This window comes from Pseudophryne corroboree, chromosome 1, assembly GCF_028390025.1.
Source record: "Pseudophryne corroboree isolate aPseCor3 chromosome 1, aPseCor3.hap2, whole genome shotgun sequence".
Classification (NCBI taxonomy): domain Eukaryota; kingdom Metazoa; phylum Chordata; class Amphibia; order Anura; family Myobatrachidae; genus Pseudophryne; species Pseudophryne corroboree.
Genome location: NC_086444.1, coordinates 125,983,752 through 126,001,108, shown reverse-complemented (window position 1 = coordinate 126,001,108; position 17,357 = coordinate 125,983,752). Strand labels below are relative to the sequence as shown.

Here is a 17,357-nt window from a genome sequence, read left to right as displayed (position 1 = left end):
GGAGTGCGGTGCCAACACACGGATGCAACCAACTCTGAACACAGACAGACATTCATATTGTATTCCGACCACACCATGTGACCACTGATACTGCCACATTTGGAGAGGGTCCCAATCAGACCTAGCATTTTAAAATAAAGTAATTTTTAGAACCAGCTGACACATTCCAAGACTGAAGGAATGAAGACAGAAAAGTGACATTTCTATTACTCTATGGGGCCCGTTTATTAATACACATTTGCAGCTTATTCCCGAAAACACCCTTTGTTGTATTCCACCAAAAGAACTGTATAAATATAATGATGATTACAGTGTGCTGCAGGGTTGCCTGCAAAACTGGGGCAGATTTGGTTGCTGCCGGGTTTGCTGTGCTGCACAGACCAGGTATCACCAGCAGCTGCCAGCACTGCAGTGCTCTACAGGTTACAGAAGTAATAATTTATGGTGGAACTATCAATAAATGAGAAGGTGGCTTGTAGCTGCCCACCTGCACCTACAGCAGAGCGGAAGGCTGCAGGGGGTGGGACAAGCTGCCTTGTCTATAAGCGGTAGTGTGTAGTACATAGGCGCAGTGCTCTGTACGCGTGTGTACAGGGCACCGGCGCCTCTGCAGTGCAGGAGTCCCATGAGTGGAGCGCAGTGCTAACGCAGCTTGTGTCCGGGCGTGTGCACAGCCAGGGAGCGATCTCCTGCTGGGGAGCCTGTGAGGAGGAGAGGAGTGCTGATGTGTGATATGTGTGACTGGCAGGAGTTATTACTCTGCGTTACCAGATCAGTGGCTGCAGCGCACGCAGGGAATGGACACAATGTTGCAGGCAGAGTAAAGTGAGAGGAGCACTCCGTGTCTCGCACTCACACTCCATGGAAGACATGGCTCAGCAGCAAGTGGCCGACACCCTGGCAGTGCCCGAAGTGGACGAAGCCCACTGCCCCAACCCCTGGCTCAACGAGGACCTGGTGAAGACTCTGCGGGAGAACCTGTTGCAGCATGAGAAGCCCAGAGCCGCCAGGAAGTCCACGGTGTCTCCCCGGCTGTCCCCTATCATCTCCCCCAGGAACTCTCCCCGGCTCCTCCGCAGGATGCTGCTGAACAGTAATATACCCAAGCAGAGGCGCTTCACCGTGGCACATACATGGTAAGGAGAGCGGGCTGCTGGCAGCGTGTCCCCGGGTGGGGTGCAGCGCTCTCTGCCCTAGGTGTGTGTGTGTGTGCCCTGTCCTGTGTGTGCCCTGTCCTTCACAAGTTCAAACATCAGCTGCTATGTGTTATTGCCATGTGTTATTGCAGGGTGAGACATGTCACATTATGTCATTGTGCAAATACAGTATGCATGCATGGTGAGATGCCCTGGCGGGAAGGGTTAACCTGGATAGTTCTATTGTAAATGATTAGTAGAGTCATGACACATGTTCTGTATATTGTGCAGATGTGGAAGAGTACAGGTCTGAGTATGCATGTGTGTATATACACACACACACACACGTGTGTATTTATACAATTCTTTTACAGAGTGGTGCAAAGATCCTTTGTATTGTGCCATGAAAAAATTTAATTAGACAAATTAGACATTTGAAACGTTGGAATATTAATATAAACAATCGAAAAGCATAGGCAGTACTCTAAAGGTGGGTACACACTAATAGATATATCTGCAGATCAATTGATCTGCAGATATATCTATGGACGGATCGAGCAGTGTGTTCAGCATACACACTGCCCGATCCGTCGGGTACTGACGTCATGAACTGGGCGGGCGTGTACAGACGCCCGCCCAGTTCAGCTGTCAATCACCTCCGGCCGCCGCAGCATGTGTACGGACAGCGACGCGCCAATATATCAGTAGATATATTGGCCGTCGGCTGTGCTGCGCGGCCGACGCGATACGTCTGTGAACGACGGAGTTCACAGACGTATCGGCCGTACACACTGGCCGACGGTCCCGCGATATATCGGCCGTTCAAGAGAACGGCCGATATATCAACCAGTGTGTACGGGCCTTAAGTCTTGTAGTTGTACTGTATCTAGGTGAGGAGCTCACCGGATCTATCTATCTATCTATCTATCTATCTATCTATCTATCTATCTATCTATCTATCTATCTATCTATCTATCTTCATTGGAGGGGGGAGATATGAAAATGTGGCTAATGCATTTTATTTCTTTTTATAGTTGTAATAATTACTGACATGTACTGTAGCCTTACACACTGCGCACTCCAAAATGTTTGCTTCATTAGTGGAATTCATGTAGCAACAACATTTTCCCCAACACTGTGCAAACCTGGGAAGTTTCAGAGGTTTATGGCAATATCACTTTTTTTATCTACATAACTAGGAAGTTTCTATTCTTAATGGTGAATGCATTATCATTTATAGTCTCCTTATGAACTGGATTTGGCATGATTTTTATATATATATCACACACACACACACACACACACACACACACACACACACACACACACTACATAAGCATATTGGCAGAACAGGAAAACAGCTACTTATAGTACAAGACAATGCAGGACAGGTACATGGTTTCTACACATTGCTGCATTAGCGGTCATAACACAAGTAAGCAGCTGGGTGGCAGAAACCAAAGGTTATCTATCTATGGGGCTGATTCAATTGTTTTACACTGCTCTTACCACTATGGGGCGCAAAACGGAGCAATACAATTGTTGCTCCGTTTAGACACCTGGCGACCACAGGGGTGACATTTCTTCTTGCAGCCTCCTGAGGTGCCAGAAGAATTGTGCGTTAAGTTGGCACTATGGGCACCCGCCCAAAGCAGGACTTTAGACAGGTTTAGCTGTTTTACGAATCTAAAACCAGTCTGTTTGGGAGCGACATGCGCGATATGCATGGGCACCCAAATACCAATTGAACTGTGACTTGTTTGGGGCATCTATATAGTCCTGTTTAGATGGAAAAATTAGACACCCAAAACAATTGAATCTGTGGGATGAATTCAAATGTTGTTTCGCCGGCAGCCAGTAGGTGGCGCCCAAACAGAGTACTGCTTTATGCAGCTAAACTTGAGCTTCATGGGCGTGATGAGCTCTAACCCCCCCCCCCCCAAAAAAAACAACAATTGAATTGCGCCCGCGATCTTTCATCACTTTAACACAATTAAATATTTCTATCTATCTATCTATCTATCTATCTATCTATCTATCTATCTATCTATCTATCTATCTATCTATCTATCTATCTATCTATCTATCAGCAGGGCTGGTCAAACCAGTCCTCGAGATCTACCAACAGTTCACATTTTCCAGACCACCTAGCTAGTGCACAGGTGTAGTCATTACTAATTAAGATGTGCTGCATTCATTCCTAACTCACAATTCTACAGATCTCCAGGAGGCCTGGAAAACATGAACTGTTGGTAGAGCTCGATGACCAGTTTGGCCAGCCCCGATCTACAGTATATATAATTTTGATAATGTTTAAATGTCTGCTTGTTAAGATCAGTTATACTAGTGGTAAACTTGAATGTCAAATAAAGATATTGCTGTGTAGATCAGATTAATCTAAATAAAAAAAAACGCACATTTGAACATTTAATAGCTGTGGAAAACATGAAGTGTTTGTCAAAAATGAACATAAAGAAAGGAGCGTATGATCATTGCACATTAGCATGGACTCTGTACCAAAAAATCAATCTGGTGCACATACCCTTATACTTCTGTCTGAAAGATTCTATCAGTTGTTATAGTAACGCCACCTGAGACATCCTGGCAATTTGTGGTTCTATGCTTTGCTGTTGTCAGGACAACACTATAGCATTCTGCGTAGTTCTGGAATCTGACCAGTGTCTTGCCCATGTCTTACTAAAGACTTGTATGATCTTGCAGTACAGTGCAGGCTGCTGTAATGGAAGTGGCGAATGTACGCAATTACGCTTACAACAAAGTCGGACTAAATTATTTTAGTTTCTTCAAACTTTAGATCACTGATTACAAGTAAAAGACCTAGCGGACAGTAATACCTCTTTAACACCGCATAACCCGGGTCGCATCCAGAATTTTTACGCGGTTCCTTCCTGGCTGTGACCCGGTTCAGGCCCCTTTCAGATAGACAGTCCAACTCTGCTTATTGCCCGGGTGGTAACATCTCCACCGGCGCGTCCGGAAGCTACGCTTGGAGATGAGATGATCTCCAAGCACCGCCTCCTGCTGTGGTGTGAACGAGTTCCGGGTCGCATCGACCCGGCTTACCCGTTCAACACCGCACCGCAAGCCTGGTTAAACCCATGTTCAACCCTGCTCCCTACCCAAGTTGAAATACAGAGTCGCTCAACCCGTATTATTTCAACTGGCCCCTTTTAACCCGGGTGATTGCTGGCGGCCTGAAAGGAGTGTAAGAGATGCAATCCACTGCAGAATAATGCAACAGTGGTTCTAATTCAGACCTGATCGCAGCAGCAACATTTTTCTCTAATGGGCATAACCATGTGCACTGCAGGTGGGACAGATATAACGTGCAGAAAGAGTTATACCCCGTTCACACTGCACAAAAAACCCAGTATCAACCTAGTATTTTGCCGGATCGACACTGGTCGATGTGCATTGTGAATGGGTCACTGCCGAATTCCTGGGTTGCCTGACCCGGTAATTCAACTCTGGAATAAAGAAGGGTTATTCCCAGGCAATTACCGGGTCAGGCACAGTGTGAACGGGTTACCCGATCGATGCAACTCGGCACCCGATCACAGCATAGGGAGAGGCGGTGCGGAGATGATCTCCTCTCCAGCGCGCTGTCTCAGCCCCCGCCCCTGTATAGCAACCTGACCCGGCATAAGCCACCCCATTCATATTCATCCAATGCCGAGTCACAAGCGGTAAGGACCCGTATCCAATTCCCGGGTATGACCCGGCACTGGCAATGTGAACGGGGTATTAGATGTGAGTGGGATGTGTTCAAACTGACATCCTAATTGCAGTGTAAAAATAGCAGCCAGTATTATCTCTGCATAGAAACAAAATAACCCACCCAAATCTAACTCTTTCTATGCACATGTTATATCTGCCCCCCCCCCCCCCCCCTCCCTGCAGTGCACATGGTTTTGCCCATTAGAGAAAGATTTTGCTGCTGTGATCAGGTCTGAATTAGGCCCAGTGTCTGTAAAAGCATGTACCTCTGTTGGGTAAATATGCTGTGCTGACAGTGACAGTAAATTAAATTAATAAAAATAAAGCGAATGTTGTCTGAGGTAAAACTTTGAGTGCTAATGGAATACAACCAGTGGTCAGATTCTGTACTCGTGTGCGCCTTAAATGATCCTAACCTGTTCGAATGTCCATCTAGTTCTGATGATAAAATAATTTTAACTGTATAAACAACAATGTAACATGTTTAGGATCCAATCCTTATAGGCCCTACACACTTGGCGATATTCTGAAAGATATGAACGATCTCGTTCATAAATGAACGAGAACTCGTTCATATCTTTCAGTGTGGAGACTTAAGCGATGAACGATGCGCGTCCCCGCGCTCGTTCATCGCTGGTCTCCCGTTGGCTGTGCATGCAGGCCAATATGGACGATCTCGTCCATATTTGCCTGCACTTCAATGCAGCCGCGTGACGGGGGGAGTGAAGAAACGTCACTGCCCCCCCGCCGCCGGGTCGCTCGTCGGCCGTATCGGCCGTCGGGCACCTCGGCGGCACATCGCCAAGTGAGTAGGGCCCCTTAATTATAAAGCTCCTGGTAAAGTCTTTCTCACAGTTAAGGATATTAAAAATATATAAAACTTTACACTATCAACACAATGACCTCGCGTGGGGACAGGATGCAATAGCAGTGGCACAAACATAAAATATATAATAAGTAAATGTGAATAGTCTCACTTTGATGTCTGCAAAGTGCTTCATGGAGCCAGTCCACTTCCTCCTAATTATGAGAAAGACTTTGCCCCCTGAATTATATTCCCATTGTAATGCATTGTACAGTGATGTACCCATTTTATTGATTTAAGTTTGTAGTTAAAAACATACTTTTACATTTCTAATTATGGGCAGATTTAACAATGAGTGATATTTCTGTTATAACTCGTTCCGAATGCTGAATGGTGCTCCAACCAATCCGCTCCCAACTGTCATGTGTTTAAAAAATGCCAGGAGCTGATTGGCTGGAGCAGCATTCGTAACGAGTGATAACAAGAACATCACTTGTTGTAAAATCTGCCACTATATTTAGATCCTGAGTAAATAAAAAAATAAAATAAAAATAACTTTGGGCCTGATTCAGAGGTGGAAATATTTGTAGTTGTGGCATCAGGCGTAAGTGGGCAATGGTTTCAGTCTGCACATGCTTCCAAGCCGCAGTGTGCATGCATCCTCATGGTTATCATCAGAAGTCGCAGAACAAAATCAGACGCAGAGTAAATTTTAGTGGGAGTCCTTGGTAGATACAGGGGTGTGACTAGCCAAATGTGGATTTGCAGTGAGCGTTTCAATAGGAATCCCATCAGCTGCAGCATTAGCAAACCTCTGATTCAAAGGTGGACATACCAGGCTGCAATGCAAGGGATCAAATACATTTATTATTTTTGCATGCAGGGTAAATATTGGCTGCATTTGCATGTAGCCCACACATGCTGGGCAGTGATAATGCTGATTTATCCTTAGGAATGAAAGCTATACCTTAAACACACCTTAAATACACTTTACCCTGGAGCCGCTGCGGCCGCTGTACTTAATACACACTCTACGTACTTTGTACGCTATTAGCGTACAAAGTCCTGTGCTGTGTACGGACTTAGCGTACAAACGCCGCGCTGACGGTACAAAGTACTCACAGCGCGTACACACCCAGAGATACACTTTAAACCTTTTATAGCAATGCAATGCAATGATAATACACTTTAAACCTTAGCAGGGCAATGAAGACACGACACCAGATTGTAATTAAACCGCTGGGTTCCGACACCACAGAGTATTATTGCTGAAAGGGGGTTACAATACAAATAATACAATACAATATAACAGAGTAAATGGCTACATTCAATGTTACATACGTGAGTGTATTCGCTTGCGCTACCCGGTCCGGTCCTCCGTCATCTGATAGATAACGTTGTGAGTCTTGAGTCTGACCAGGCCTGCAGTAGGCTCTCTTTATACAATTCTTCCAAAAAGCAATACAATAGATACTGTAATCTCTTTGTCCATTGGACACAGGAATGCACATTTACAGTACAGGAGAGGTCATAGGTCGGTTTGAATAGGTAGGCGATGTCTTTCCCAACTGCTCTTGTGGGTGGTCTCCTCTGGATTCCCGCCGCATACATAATATACAGTTTATATCTATATTCTGCTCCTGCACATAACTATTCGCAGGAACATGCAATCTTTCTCAAACCAACACCGGAATGTTACCCTTAAAATACCCTTCAGCTGGATACCAAACGCCACCTTATAACCTTGTTCTGTCCCCTCCTATTCTGTAAAGGTGAATCCCTTTGTTCTGAAACCATTTAAACTGCTGTTATTTTCTGATGTGGTGCAGGGAGGCTATGTGTACATTGTGCACTATTTGGATTAAATATGTAATGTGTTTTGATAGCTTTCCATGCGTTCACAAACTTTACCGTAAATACCCATACCACGCGCTAATGCGCAGGACCGCGGGATGTGTACACTGCAATATTTTTCGACTGAAAGGCAGCTATATGTATACACTGCAATTTAAACTTGAGTTTGACACCCCTCTCATGCCTGAATCTCTCTAAACATTTTATATCTGCCCCACCTGCAGAGGATGCGTTTAATTTCTCCGTCTGTCGGGATCCCGGCGGTCAGGATGCCTACGCTGGAATCCCGACAGCCGACAATGCCCCCATCCAGAATCCCGGCGGAACAAGACTGTTCCCTCTTATGGGTGTCCACGACACCCATAGAGTGAGAATAGATCCTGTGGTGAGCGCAGCGAGCCACCAGACCCGCAAGGGGACTCTTTGCGCTCGCCTCGCTGACGGCATTCAGGTGGAGGGGATGCCGCTGTCGGGATATTGACAGCCGGCCATCCCGTCCCCTTGTAAATCATACTGAAAGTTACTTGCTCTTATTTGCTTTGCTCCTATCTCAGAATCAACCTTATAGTGTGCTATTATACTGCATAGTCATGATGCCACCAGGCAGTTGCTGCTTAGTAATGCTGTGCGTACGCCAGTATTTCAGTCTAATGGTGCGTACACACGGTGCGATTTGATAGATATTCAAAATCCTAAGAAAAGTTAGAGCAAATCGCACCATGTGTATGCTCTTGCGATGCCAATGTGCGCTCCCGCAGGATCGGCATCGTAAGAATAAACAGACTGTGCAGGCAGGGCCGATATTGGCTAGATTGGGTGCTCATACCTCCGGGCAGTTTCTAGCCGATATTGGCCATAAGCCGAAATCGCACCGTGTGTACGCACCATTAGGGTTGGATGCATCCATGGCAAACGTGGTCAAACCTCAGAAAATACAGCATTCCCCATATGCGACAGGCTCCGAAAACGGTGCTTGGACCCAATAGGCAACACCATTTATACTCGTATATGCTTTGCCTAATAGAAGCCTACGGCCTTCTCTCCACATTGTTCCCTAAGCGGGGTCCCTCCCAGTGTCCCCCGCGGCTTGTGCGTGCTCTAACGACGGCTGCACATGGTAGGAGGAATCCTGGATCATGATCTCGTAAACCCTTATATCGCAAAGGACAGTTCTTATCGGGACAGCTGTCCATTGTGATTTTAGCCACAGTTGTACACAAATACAGCGTTATCAGACACTGCTAGGCTTGTGCTTGATGCATCCCGCCCTAAGTATGATTTACTGCATTTATTCACAGGTGCAGATTTGCATTATATTCAGCTAGTAAACCAATCCCACATTTTCATTTACAGTTTTTAATTAGTTTCTGTGGGTTACTGCCAATTTGTATTTTGAGACACTATTCGTCGCACACCTCAGATTGCAAATTCCAATGCAATGGAATACCCTGGTCTCAGAAAGGGAAAGTTCTTATACAGTGAAAGCATATGGTCAGCATGAAGAAGGGGCTAAGTAACTGCTGCTTATACAATTGCATGCTGGGGGGCTGCCCAGCACAGGACACGGCTTCCCAGCATGTGTAGCGCCGCCCAGCACAGGACACGGCTTCCCAGCATGTGTAGCGCTGCCCAGCACAGGACACGGCTTCCCAGCATGTGTAGCGCCGCCCAGCACAGGACACGGCTTCCCAGCATGTGTAGCGCCGCCCAGCACAGGACACGGCTTCCCAGCATGTGTAGCGCCGCCCAGCACAGGACACGGCTTCCCAGCATGTGTAGCGCCGCCCAGCACAGGACACGGCTTCCCAGCATGTGTAGCGCCGCCCAACACAGGACACGGCTTCCCAGCACGTGTAGCGCCGCCCAGCACAGGACACGGCTTCCCAGCACGTGTAGCGCCGCCCAGCACAGGACACGGCTTCCCAGCACGTGTAGCGCCGCCCAGCACAGGACACGGCTTCCCAGCACGTGTAGCGCCGCCCAGCACAGGACACGGCTTCCCAGCACGTGTAGCGCCGCCCAGCACAGGACACGGCTTCCCAGCATGTGTAGCGCCGCCCAGCACAGGACACGGCTGCCCAGCACGTGTAGCGCTGCCCAGCGATGCAATCGCAATTCAATTGTTATCACATTGCAGAAAGCCCATTTATACGCAGCCAGGCATGTTTCCCGTCCCAGGAAACGCAGGCGACGTCATCCGGCCACCCCGAAAACGGGCATGATATGCCTGCGTTTCCTGTCCCACTCCCCTCCTAATGCCGCATCCCCTCCACCATGCGCAATGCAGGTGACCGATACTCATTGCGTCCACACCTGAATACAGCCATCCAACAGCCGGGATCCCGCCGTCTGTATTGTGATCAGTGGTCTCCTGACCGCCGGTCACACATACCCAGCCCTGCTAGAGATGTCATCCTGTGTGAAGTTTGCAGACCTCTGTGTTGTTATACTGTAGTACAGGGCTTAATAAACAAATTAAAGTGCTGTCCGAATGCTGTAACACTGTCACACCACTACCGCAACATCAAAAAGTGGACAAGTGTATACAGTAAGTTAAACTGTGTCGTTTGATAGAAAGTACATGATAACTGCTAGCTAGAAGCAGATTGGGCAACTCCGCCACTTGTCCACTCTTTATAAAGTTTGATACATTTCCCCCTTTTGTACTTTATACCATAGTGGGTATATGCAGGGGGTGTGGAGGAAAATTTATATTTGGGTGGGTTATATTGTTTCTGTGCAGGGTAAATACTGGCTGCTTTATTTTTACACGGCAATTTTAGATTGCACCCAAATCTAACTCTCTCTGCACATGTTACATCTGCCCCACCTGCAGCATGGTTTTGCCCATTAGTGTGCTTTCTTGGTTTGCCAACAAATCTGAATAAGGCCTTAAAGTCAGTGGTCAATAACAACTGGAAGAGAATATGCCAGTGGGAGAAAAGAAATGGGGTTTACTGTGAATAAATCTAATATTGTACAGTTTGTAGGATTCTTCAGATTTATTCCACAAGCTGCGTGTGGATATCACGTACACATTCATTTGCATAAAGGAGATACCTTTAAACTTTGACTTGAGATGATGAAGGAATTCCTTTTACAAGGCCAGGATTAAGTTTAAGATTACAGCAAGGAGAGCAGTACAGATTTCCTCCATGCTACAAGTTGTAATAAAAGGGACCCTCTTATCGATTGCATATTCAGTGTGATCTGGGCGTTTTATTAGCAATATGCGATCATATGGGCGGGATGTATTATATGGCACAGGTAATACATCCCACCGTCCTGATGGTAGTAGCTGCGGGCGCCAATATCGCTTCGTATTCCGTATATTGGTCAATACGGCAGCATGACAAACCTGTGGGGGATGCAGCTGCTGGCGGGAATGGAGGGATCGCAGCATTCCAAGGATACTTAATATTTGCGGCTAACCCCTGAGAAATGGTGTTTTTGGGGAAAATGGCCTCAAATGTTGGGGCAGATGTATTAACCTGGAGAAGGTATAAGGAAGTGATAAAGCAGTGATATGTGCAGGGTGATGAAGGCAGCAGCCAATCAGATTCTAACTGTTAATTTACATATTGGAGCTGATTGGCTGGTGCCTTTATCACCTTGCACATATCACTGGTTTATCACTTCCTTATGCCTTCTCCAGGTTAATACATCTGCCCCAGAGTTTGATAAATGGACCCCTAGAGCATCTTTCTGTTGTTCAGGTGTCAAATGCTACCACCAGTAGATGAGTTTAGTAGCAAAATGAACAAAGAAACCAAGGTGAGAGCAGGGCAGGAGGCAGACACCACTGGGAGTTTATACACTGGATCTGGATCATATTTATTAAAATATGTGATCAGCCCCCGTTAAGGAGGATTCCTTATCACCGCAATTCATAGCAATAAGGAATCCTTACACTCCTTACAGTATTTGCCTAAATGTATTGTTATATCCCTTTCACACTGCCTGAGGCGGGTGGCACTTGGGAGACTGACACGGGAGCTCCCAGGGTGCGACCCGCCTCGGGCGCTCCGCCGCCGCTGTCTGCAACCTGGCATATTGCCGGGTTGGTGACGTCAGTGGTGACTCGGCAGGGGGGGAGGCACTTGGAGATCACATGATCTCCAAGCGCTGCCCATACACACACAGTGAATGGGAAATGGGTTTCATCGACCCGACTCCTGTTCACACCGCACTGCGAGCTGAGTTGAACTCAAGTTCACCCCTGCTCACTGCCAGGGTTGAAATTTCGGGTCGCTCCACCCGGTCTTTTTCCCCTGGCACCTTTAGGACTGCACATGAACACGGGTTATGCGCTCTCGTGCCAATAATCCGTGTTCATAGCTGGCGGCCTGAAAGGGTTCTAACTGAGCTGCCAGGACAGGGGCTCCAATCCCATCCCAGCAATCCGTACAAGTAGACAGATCTCGTATGCAATCACTTTGCTTTCTATTTTGGCCAGCTGCGCATGCGCTGATGTCGGTTGGTGCATGTGCAGAGAGGAAGGACCCTACAGATCCATATCCCGAAAAATTCTACGGAACCTAGCCCATAGGCTACAAACAGCCTAAATCCATCTAAAGATAGTATCAACTGACAGTGCCAAGCGAAGCATTCCGGATCATGGTAATTCTGACAGCTTTGCAGTCCCCATACAAATCTTTGGGGTTGCGGCTGCTGTCAGAAATGGAGGGACCATCTGCTGCGGTTCCCCCATGGTACTTCAAGGTCATACTTAATATTTTCAAGTACAGCCATAAAAGTGGTGTTTTGTGGGATATCATGTATCAATATTAGTTGATAAATATACCCCTTGGTGTTCCAAAGTCCAAGAGCAGGATGTGTCCTAAAACACCAGTAGTAGGGTACCTTCAACAGTCTATAGAGTGGCTATATCCTTGCAGCTCCCTGTTTTGCCCAGTGATGTCAGCCACGGCTTCCATTTGATCTATAATGTGATCACTGTCACATTATAGATCCCTTCATTTTTAATTCTTTAGTATTTATGTGTACGTACTTTCAAAAATTGCAGCAATATTCAATACCAACATATACTGAAATAGACGATAAGAGAGAGGTTAAACAGCTACTATACCACAAGTGACTCTGACAGTTCTATAACCGTTTCATTTCAAAACATTTCTCTAGAGTTCTTGGAAACATTGTTCTATTGAGAGCAGCACGCAGTCTAGTTATCTGTTCTTACATGATAAATAATTCGACTTTTATCGAGGTTAGACCATTTAATGTGCTTGAAATTGTGTTCTGTAATTCTGAAGCCCCCTACACACTCTGTGATCCGCCACCGAGCTGCCCGACAGCGGATACGGCCGACACGGCGGCGGGGGGGGGGATGTGACGGGGGGAGTGACATTTCTTCACTCCCCCCGTCACCCGGCTCCATAGCAGTGCATGCTAATATGGACGAGATTGTCCATATTGGCCTGCATGCATAAGCGACCCAGCACCAACGATGAACAAGCGCGGGGCCGTGCATCGTTCATCGTTGGTGCCTACACACTGAACGATATGAACGAGTACTCGTTCATTAATGAACGAGAACATTCATATCGTTAAGGGAAATCTTCAAGTGTGTAGGGCCCTTTAATGTAGCAAGAGCTATAACTACAGTATGTCATATTTCAAATATTATTATATAACTAAATGAAAAGCAAATGGTTATCTTATGTCAACATTCTGTGTATACATAATTGCTTATGCATTTCAGATTTTCTTCTTGGTGTGTTATTGCACAGAATATTTGATTTTATAAGCCCCAATGTTTGATTTTATAAGCCCCAGTATTTAAGAACACATGACATTCTCTTTATAATAAATGAGATTGGTTGTTCCTTTCTGCAATCTCTGATTGCTTAATAGACATTGCAATCATAGAATTAAATGTGTATTTTCTAAACATAGTTTATTGATGTTTTTTTCAAAGGCACAATTAACATTTTTATTTTGCGCTGTGCTGATATAAATAAGTAGAATGTTGTTTGCTAGTACACAAACTTTGCTGCAAAGTGCAAATATATAGTAGCTCAAAGCGTCAGCCATTTTGTTTAAAGTAAAGGTTATATAGTTGAAAGGAAATAATATGAGTGTAAAAGAGTGTTACATTGGTTAAAAAAACAACAACAATGTAAATGCTAAAAGAGTTGTATTAAGTGTTACAGGATGATGTCCCTTTGGGGCATTATATTGTAACACTTCAAATAGCATTTTTTTTTAGTGCCTAAATTGCTTCTTTTTTTTTCAATGTAACACTTTTTGACACTATTTCCTTTCACCTGTATAACACTTGCAACACATAGCTGTTGGTTCTTTCTAATGTAATACCATTAACACTTTAATTGCTACTTTTCACTAGTATGATGCATTTGGGGGTCTCTTGCTCCGGACTTGAACCTTAGAATGTTAGGAACCTACCAAATGAGGTCACCTCGTCGCGGTTAGTTGGCCCATAGTTTTGGCCGAAATTATGCTAAGCACCTCAATTTTACTATATGTTACATTGCAGGGTTTATTATAATTATTATGATTAGCGGTGTTTGGTATTATAGTCATTACTGTGTGTGTTTAGGGTCATAGTACCAATTCCTCAAAGCTTGCTGCATACATTATGTTGAAAAAGTAGTTAAACTGTGTAAAGCTAAAAGAAGCTGTACAGTAGCTAATCAGAGCATTAGAATGTTAGCAGCACAGAGCATGTCAGGTCAGTCACCTACTGCATGGCTATGCATATGCATATGTGAAGTAGCATTGACAGCAAGGAGCCAATATTACAAGAGCAATGTATTCTGCACGACACAGGATATTGTAGTACTATTATTATGTCAGGCTGCTGTTTATAAAGGTGCAGGAAAGGTGTGTATAAACTAGTTCATATATCCAGCTTGTTTTATTGGAAGGCAATTGTAATAGAAATGCCGGTAGATAGATTATTCTATATTAGCTAATGTTTCCAAAAAGGTGAATATATCTGCATTTATACAGAACAGAGGGAGTGGTGCTAGGTCGGTAATCATGATGTCGACATGGTGGTTAAGCCAAAAATTTTGGCCAAGATTATACAAAATAGCTTAATTGAATTGCAAAATTTATTGCAGAATGTATTACAATTCTATTTACTAATGTTTGAATAATGCACCTGCATTCTTTCTCTTTGTGTGTGGCACTAAATGTCTCAGCAGGGTAGCACCTCCCATTACGTGTAGTTATGGTGTGCAGTTTAGGGCCCTCCCCTTATGACATGTTCAGCATGTTGACCCTGCTGAAATGCTGACATGTTCGAACGTTGAAAAAATGTCCTTGATGGTGTAGCAGCAACTTACCTGGTGCCAACCGCAGCGGTGTCCTCAGTGGTGACTTCAGATGCGTAACTGTGGGAGCAATGGAGTCAGCTGCTGCCGGGCTCCTGCTCTGAGGGGGGCACCTCTCATCCGTTCAGTTAAGTAAATTTTTAGACAGCCGCCGTTATCTCTCCCATTTCCGTCTCTACCACTGGTCCCTGCACATTACAGGTCACACCCTTTTTATTAAAGATACACATTTTACGAGTATCATACCCAGGGTTAGAACCCACAACCTATTACACTGGAAGCAAGCACCTTACTATTGGAGCATGAGAATTTTAACTTTATGAAGTTAGTTCTCTGACAATTACAAGTAACTTCATATAGTTAGAATTATCAAGCTTCCTATACAGGAGCAAATAGCTCTATAAAGTAAGGTGCATGTTTCCAGTGTAATAGGTTGTGGGTTCTAATCCTGGGTATGACACTTGTAAAATGATTGTCAGAGAAATAGTCAGCATTGTGAGTGACTGAGCAGATCTATGTAGTGTGTTCCTGTGTGATTGGGGTCACCCGGCCCCATAGCCCTGCATGCTAATATGGACGATATGGGTGGTCATTCCGAGTTGTTCGCTCGGTAATTTTCTTCACATCGCAGCGATTTTCCGCTAACTGCGCATGCGCAATGTTCGCACTGCGACTGCGCCAAGTAAATTTGCTATGCAGTCAGGAATTTTACTCACGGCATTACGAGGTTTTTTCTTCGTTCTGGTGATCGTAATGTGATTGACAGGAAGTGGGTGTTTCTGGGCGGAAACTGGTCGTTTCATGGGAGTGTTTGAAAAAACGCTACCGTTTCTGGGAAAAACGCGGGAGTGGCTGGAGAAACGGAGGAGTGTCTGGCCGAACGCTGGGTGTGTTTGTGACGTCAAACCAGGAACGACAAGCACTGAACTGATCGCATTGGCAGAGTAAGTCTCGAGCTATTTAGAAACTGCACAGAGAAGTCTTTTCGCAATATTGCGAATCTTTCGTTCGCAATTTTGATAAGCTAAGATTCACTCCCAGTAGGCGGCGGCTTAGCGTGTGCAAAGCTGCTAAAAGCAGCTTGCGAGCGAACAACTCTGAATGAGGGCCATTGTTCATATTGGCTTGCAGATATAAATGAGCCAACCACCAACGATGAACAACTGCGGGGCCGCGCATCGTTGGTGTCTACACACTCAAAGATATGAACAATTTCTCGTTCATTGCTGAATGAAACTGTTCATATCGGCTGCACACATCAGCCAGTGTGTAGGGCCCTTTGCTGCACACTGCCCCTCCCCTGAACCACCAATCAAATCTATTTGAGCCATATCATGCTTGGAACTACCGTGCTATTGTTCGTATAATCATTGAGTGGTCTGCTCATAAAGCAGAGTAAAGCCCTGTTTTGCTGAAAACTGCGCTTTTCTTTGCTTTGGATTATTCACAGAATGTGTTACCGTGGAGATGTTCCTGACTTCTCCAGCGGCACCCCCCACTCCGTGCCACCATAGTTTTGTATGGTGACTGCAATCTATGAAGGAACGCTTCTCCATGGAGTTCAGATTCACCATCCCAGGATGGCTCAATCTGACCTGCTGTGCGGTAACTCCCGCTGGCTGCGCTCCCTGACCTCCCAGTAGCCTCTGCAGCCTCCTGAGAGCTTAGCTGGTGGCAATGCGCAGAGGGAGCCTCCAGCTGACTCCAATCACCGCAGAGGGGACCGCAGAAGAAGACCTCACCGCTGGACCCCGGGATACTGATCGCATCAACTGAGAGGTGAGTATACATGAATTGCTAATTACCATGCCTATATATCGCATTGAACTGATGTGATAAGTAACAGTTCATGCTTCGTTTTTTACATGAATAGATACTTGAAACATTTATGGAGAAGTGAAGGTATAAATCTTGGGATCCGGTCTCTAGGTCGACAGTAACTAGGTCGACAGGGTCTTTAGGTTGACATGTTCTAGGTCGACAGGTCAAAAGGTCGACATGAGTTTTTCACAATTTTTTTCTTTTTTGGAACCTTTTCATACTTAACGATCAACGTGGACTACGATTGGAATGGTAATCTGTGCCGAGCGAAGCGAAGGCACCATGCCCGAAGCATGGCGAGCGAACGCTGTGCACTAATTGGGGTTCCCGGTCACTCTATGAAGAAAACGACACCAAAATAACATAAAAACCTCATGTTGCCCTTTTGACCTGTCGACCTAAAGACCCTGTCGACCTAGTTACTGTTGACCTTCCATACAACACCCATAAATCTTTTAGGACCGTATTTCCTTTTGCATATCCAGTTGTACAGAAAACCACAATACTGGTTGAGTATCCCTTATCCAAAATGCTTGGGACCAGAGGTATTTTGGATATCGGATTTTTCTGTATTTTGGGATAATTGGACACCATAATGAGATATCATGGTGATGGGACCTAAATCTAAGCACAGAATGCATTTATGTTACATACAGTATACACCTTATACACACAGCCTGAAGT

At 45.4% G+C, this 17,357-nt stretch overlaps 1 protein-coding gene across 2 annotated transcripts in view; it reads left to right on the top strand.

Annotated features, from left to right (window-relative positions):
• The first annotated feature begins 563 nt into the window (after window positions 1–563).
• The window catches only part of PDE4D (phosphodiesterase 4D), a 1,020,783-nt gene continuing 1,003,989 nt past the window's right edge, over window positions 564–17,357 (top strand). The window contains exon 1 of one of the 2 annotated variants that reach the window (XM_063962810.1): window positions 564–1,136. In XM_063962810.1, the coding sequence (XP_063818880.1) occupies window positions 862–1,136 (275 nt within the window). In that variant the 5' untranslated portion in view covers window positions 564–861. The remainder of the gene's footprint in view (window positions 1,137–17,357) is intronic. The other variant, XM_063962730.1, reaches the window with a different exon arrangement.